This window comes from Glossina fuscipes, unplaced genomic scaffold, assembly GCF_014805625.2.
Source record: "Glossina fuscipes isolate IAEA_lab_2018 unplaced genomic scaffold, Yale_Gfus_2 113, whole genome shotgun sequence".
Taxonomy (NCBI): domain Eukaryota; kingdom Metazoa; phylum Arthropoda; class Insecta; order Diptera; family Glossinidae; genus Glossina; species Glossina fuscipes.
The window spans coordinates 2,728,857-2,734,856 of NW_023998456.1; the positions used below are offsets into that span (position 1 = coordinate 2,728,857).

Here is a 6,000-nt window from a genome sequence, read left to right on the forward strand (position 1 = left end):
AATCATCCACGCCCACACAATATTAAAGAATACGCAAAAGCGGTTATTTTCTTTTTTTTTGTTTTTTGTCTCTTTTACGATAGCGATGATGGGTATAAATGATTCGATAACGACCGAAGATAAATTTCTTACTTATTTAAATTCTTTTTTCTTTTATTACAACATAAAATAATAGAAAATTTTGCAAAATGTTTAAGTTCGCATAAAATCTTTAATAAGTTAATTTGCACAACACTACTAACTAAAATTTTATTATATATTTAAAATTAAATTAAATTCGAAAGCGAAAATAAAAAAAAACTTTCAGTTCGAAATAAGTTACATATTAGAGCTTGCCGAAAATGAAATCTTAACTTATATTCAAAAAAAAGAAAAAAATTTAAAGTACAATAAATGAAATAAGTCTGTGTCTACAGTAGTCTGTAAATAATCTACTTTTTTACTTTACTTGACTTTATTAAATCACTTACTTTATTTAATCATAATCATAATTAAGAATATTATTAAATGATTTACATATATATGCACGATATTTGAAAATTACATATACATATACTTTTAACCAGATAAGTCACCGTGATCGAACAGTGACTGGTCATACAGTTCAGCATGGACTCGTCGCCCGCCAAAGAATCGACCATTTAACGCTTCTTTACCGCGAAGAGCTTCGGAAGATGACGAAAATTCTACAAAGATCTTGACAATGATTTCCGCTTCATCGTCGTCTTCGTTTTCAGTTTGCTTTTCATTAAATATTATTACTCGGCTAACAGTCCCGAATTTGGTGCACTCCTCTTGAATCTCTTCTTGCAACGTTTCGTCAACATCTTTGGGCCCAACCATATTACGCAATATTATAACGTGCGATTCCTGTGGCCTCATCAAACGCTGCATAACGAATTGCCTGGCGCTTTGTCCTTTAATTGACATGCTTTCTTGCTGCTGTAATGTCTGCGTTTCACCTTCTTCTAATAATTTCTTTTGCAATTCCTCTTGTTGCTTTTCGTGAGCTTTCTTGATTTGTTCGGCTTGTGCTACGGCTACTGTAGCTGCAACTAACGGTTTAGTTGCGACATTGTTATTGTTGGGTACTGCCATCGTTGCTGGTCGTCCGGTTATTGTAGCATTGGTTAAGACGTCCGTAGTGCCTGTGTTAATTTTACTAAGTAATGGAATAGATGCTGCGGTATTAACAGCAGTTCCAAGTATTGCTTTCGAGACCGATAATGCTGAAGTGGTACTAACTGTTTGAAGTGTTGAAGCGGTCAATAGATTTGACGCGATGCTAGGGGTCTGAAACATGCCAGCCTGAATGAACGCGGCCGTAGCTGCTGCTGGTAGTGTAATGTTCGGATGTAAAGCAGTGGAAGCGGCCGTTAATGGCAACGCCGCTACCTTCGTAGTTGCCAGTGGAAATATGCCTAAAGTTGGAGTTGTCGCTGATAAACCTAAAACTGCACTACTAGCCACGGCGTCTAAGGCTTGAATTTTCGCAGTAGCTGTAGCAGCCGCCACAGCTGCAGCAGTTGGCATTGTTGAATTTGTAGTTGGGGAAGCGAGTGCATTTGGTGGAGTTATCGAGCGACCAACTCTGAAAATATAGTTTAAATTAAAATTAATCAAAATTAATCATTTCATTCAAAGAGTATAGAGGAAATTACCTTAACTTTTGGCCGCCTAGATCAAAACGATTCATGCTTGCAATAGCCTCATCCATAGCTTGTTTATTAACGTACTCAATGAAACCGTAACCCTTGTGAGTATGAGGAGAAGTGCCGGGTGCTAGTTTACAATATAAAATTGGCCCAAAAGCTTCGAAAACACTTTTAATATCATCCTCCGATAGATCCGGATGTATAGATGCCACGTAGATACTATTGAAACTTTTCGCTTCTTCCTGAATCTCGTCAATGACTTGTTGCGCTTGTGGCATATTACACGGACGACCGACTTTAATGTTGCGGCCACCCATCAACGCTCCATTCATTTGTTCTAATGCTAATTGAGCGCCTTCAGGAATCTCAAATTCGACAAAAGCAAATCCTTTATGTTTTTGGGTTATGGGATCCCAAGACATATTAATCGATTTAATTGGTCCAAATGGAAGAAATTCTGCTCTAATTGTGTCCTCTTTCAATTCAAATGAAATGCTACCTACATAAACTCTGCAATTAAAAAAAAAATATTTTTGATAATAATTGCGTAATAAAGTATTTTTATATTTTTACTGCATATCTGACATCATCAGAACTCAAATATTATATTTTGTCGTATAAAATGGGCAGCTATCACTCGCGCAAATATTGGAGCGGAATTCCCTGCAGAGTACGGTAATAAGTTAGGACCTTGTACCATGTATGGTATCCTTGTACCCTAACAGCACAAGCAGTTAATTCACTTTCTGTCAGTATACACTACTTCTTTTCAAAATGAATAATTTATTTTAAAAATTATTTAAAATTTTTTAATTTATATTTCTATACCCACTACTGTAGAATGGGAGCATATCGATTCTGTTTTTTTTATCATGTATGTAAGAACCAAAATGAAGCTTCAGAGACCCTCTAAATGTTTTCTATATATATTCTTGATCAGTGTGAAATGCTGAGTTAATTTAGCCATATCTGTCCGTCTGTCCGTGATTGTGTGGTGTTTGTTGTTGACACTCCCCTGGCGAAAATGAAGATATCGTCTCCAATTTGGTAGAAACATTGGAAATTTTTGCACGAAAGTTGGTATTGAAAATGGGCCAAATTGGTCAGAGCAAACGCCCGCAGTAAAGCATAAATTGAACGCAACCCCGTTTTTCTTAACAAAAATCTGTGCCGTCTTGCTTCTTGCTCGGAAATTATAAAAGCTAGAAGAGTGAAATTTTCCACGTTCACTTTACGAACCAGTCTACTCTTTATGTGCAAAAATGGAAAAAAATCGGCCATGCTCACGCATGATTACGAGAGCAAGGCAGAATGTTTAAAACTGTTCAGAGTGTAAAATTTTGTTTTTTAAGTTAACAACAATACTAAAAAGGATAAATGAAAACAAGCGGTATTCGAATCCCGTGAATTAAATCCGTTCCAAAACCTATATGTAATTAAAGGCGACATTTTGGGGGCAAGGCGTGAAACAGATGGTCGTCTACCAAGTTCAAAGTTGTATGAATCTAAAATAATTGCCCTAATAGCATACACACTTGCTGGATGTTTTTACTCTTACACTAGATTCACATTTACGTACCTGCACATTAATGCCAAAGCCTGTTGCCTTTGTACTTGTGTACGTTGTGAAGCCAATTGCTGCAATACAAATATTTTTATAAATGAAATAAAAATTTTACCAACGAATAATTGTAATCGAATCGAGCATGCCTTTCGGCTTGGAATTTACTTTTTAAAAAAATATTATCAAAGCCCTCCAGGATAGAGGCCGTTTTAAAGGTTTAACGTGGCTATACGTCTTGAAAAGTTAATGCTTTGATGCCAAACTTTGTATGCAGCAAATTTCTTGTCACTCAGAATACACAGATATTCAGTCCCTTAACACTTACATGTACAACCGGAATTGATTGTTTTCGTGTATAAAGCAACTGCAGAGTAAATTATTAGTCAAACTTGATGTGTCTGCCTGCTGGTCTCCTACTACAGCGAAGCAACATGTCCTATCCTTTATTAGCGTAAAATATTTACAAAATATGGTTCATGGAGATTGATGGAAAGCTCGCCTTCAATCTCATCCGCTCTCGCATTACCGGTCAGGAATACGCAGAAACTTAACGTTAGCTTGGCCTCCTGGGAATAATACCTGATCGAAAATACATTTGCGGAAAATATTTCTCAAAAGTATCTACGAATGTAGCCCTAAATGAGTATTCCTACCACATTTAATCACAAATTATGTGGAGAAGTCAACATCTATCTGTCAGTGTCAGAAGGTTCTAATTAGTCCCCTCAAAGCACATGTATCCAATTTTTTCGAGAAATAAAATAATGATCAAAAGCATTTATTGTCATAGTAAGTAAAAATTACCTGTTGTTGATGAGCGAGTGTTTGTTTCATTAGAACCATCTTTATGCTTTGTTCCATAGCATATTTTTTCGCCTTACTAACTAATTCATGCTGCTCCGAAGTGAGTTTTGGTAAAGCACCACCCAGCAACCCTAACAATGCTGATCTGGTGCCCGGTCCAAATTTCACATCACCACTCTGTTTAAGATCATATATTGGCTGCGAAATGTAGGGAACTTTTGATTCAAAGGATTTTCCTACAAACAAAAACATATTTCTTTAGTAATTCTTTGCCTTTTGTTTTACTTAGACTACGTCTAGCTTTTTGGTTAAATTTTAGATATCTTGCAATTTCTAAATGTCAATTAGAAAACTTCTCACTTAGGTCCCGAAAGGCCGCTTAGAAATTTTACTGAATCTCAAACATCGATATCCCTTCAATAATGCATATATAGATTGCTCGCTCAAAAGCAAGAAGAAGAAGTAAGAATGTGCGACATGGAATTAAAGTTTCTTACAAGAACTATATTTGATTGCTCTTATAGATAACTAATAGTAAAGATGTATACGTCACGGCAAAAATTATAACATAGCAGCCCTGGGAAGGAGATCCACATTAGGTCTTAGGTATTTTATGACTTTGTTTTGTATAAGACCATCTTTATATGAAGGTTTACGGCCACAATGCAAACGGGGTTTCCCGGGGAGAAACCTCCATAAATTTATGCTTTCATTTAAGCGTAACCTACGCATATGTTTTTGTAACGAATCCTACGCATCCTCCCACGATGTATCTCTCAATCTCTTATGAGAATCTTGGGAATAATTAAAATTTTATTGTTTTTTTTTTACCGCTTAAGTTCGTTTATTTGTTCGCAACCATATAATTGTACACATGGCAGTACACTTTTACATTTCGAATTATATAGGAAGAAAACCCCCGACAAAGGATAATAAAAAATTTATTTGTTGATGCAAATTTAATACAAACTTCGGTTCAGTGCATACTACGGCTACTGTTCCAAAATATTATGCGCACCTTCTCAGCGCACCTCTGTCCCAAATTTTATACAAACTAGATCGTTCCCGTTCAAAATACGCGATTCTTTTCCGACTGTCCGACTGTCCGCCTGCGACGCACTTCATGGTACGATTTATTATAACTTTCCAAACATTTTATTCAATGTTATTAGTTTAAAGTAAACAAAAAATTTTAAACACAATATGAAATAACCAAAGAATTTAAATTGAAAGTTCGAATGGGACCCCCCAAGCCTATCGTATATGGATTAGCGTTAAAAGGATCCGTATTTTGGCTGAAAAGTTACAGACCCGAATATGAATAGCGCGGCACTTATCCACAAAAGTTGGGCAATATGTTCGTGCATGCATTGAGAGTCATCCACCAAATTACGTCCATTTTGAAGGCGTTGCTTGGCAATTGTTCGAGTGAGTTGATACGAGTATTTTTGTGAAAATGGCTTAAGGGGATTTTATTAAGTATTTGGTTTTGAGACAGATTAATATTGTGCGGTACAGTGTATACGGAGGCAATGAGTCATCGGTTACATTAATAAAATTTTATATAATTGAATTGCAATATGAGTTCATCAACTATGAGCCAAAATATGCAACCACTGAAAAAAAATCGCAGTAGTTTATCAAAGGATGCCGAGCGATCATATAGTTACGGCTTAAGATTGGAAAGATAGCAAAGGGTATCAGATTTGAGCATGACAACGCCAACCGTCCGTTGGATGTACCGTTTGTTCGCAGCGGAACGACGACACCAATGCGTCACTGATTTAGAGCATGGGCGAAATTGCATGATATATAGTTTTCCAAATTTCAAAAGAACGCTTGAGTGAAAAGATTTGAATGAATTGATAAAATCAAAGGCATTAGTGCCATTGCACTGATTTTATCATTTTAGAAGAAAACCATTCTCCGGGATAAAATTGAATTTCGGGAAGCAAATAATCTTTCGTACTTAGTGCC

At 36.1% G+C, this 6,000-nt stretch overlaps 1 protein-coding gene across 3 annotated transcripts in view; it reads right to left on the bottom strand.

The window, feature by feature from the left end:
* Window positions 1-191: 191 nt before the first annotated feature.
* The window catches only part of LOC119639734 (poly(U)-binding-splicing factor half pint-like), a 13,699-nt gene continuing 7,890 nt past the window's right edge, over window positions 192-6,000 (bottom strand). For 2 of the 3 annotated variants that reach the window (XM_038037353.1, XM_038037356.1), the window contains exons 3-6: window positions 4,024-4,259; window positions 3,235-3,293; window positions 1,662-2,165; window positions 192-1,591 (exon numbers count right to left, since the gene is read on the bottom strand). In XM_038037353.1, coding sequence (XP_037893281.1) covers window positions 559-1,591; window positions 1,662-2,165; window positions 3,235-3,293; window positions 4,024-4,259 — 1,832 coding nt within the window. In that variant the 3' untranslated portion in view covers window positions 192-558. The remainder of the gene's footprint in view (window positions 1,592-1,661; window positions 2,166-3,234; window positions 3,294-4,023; window positions 4,260-6,000) is intronic. The other variant, XM_038037354.1, reaches the window with a different exon arrangement.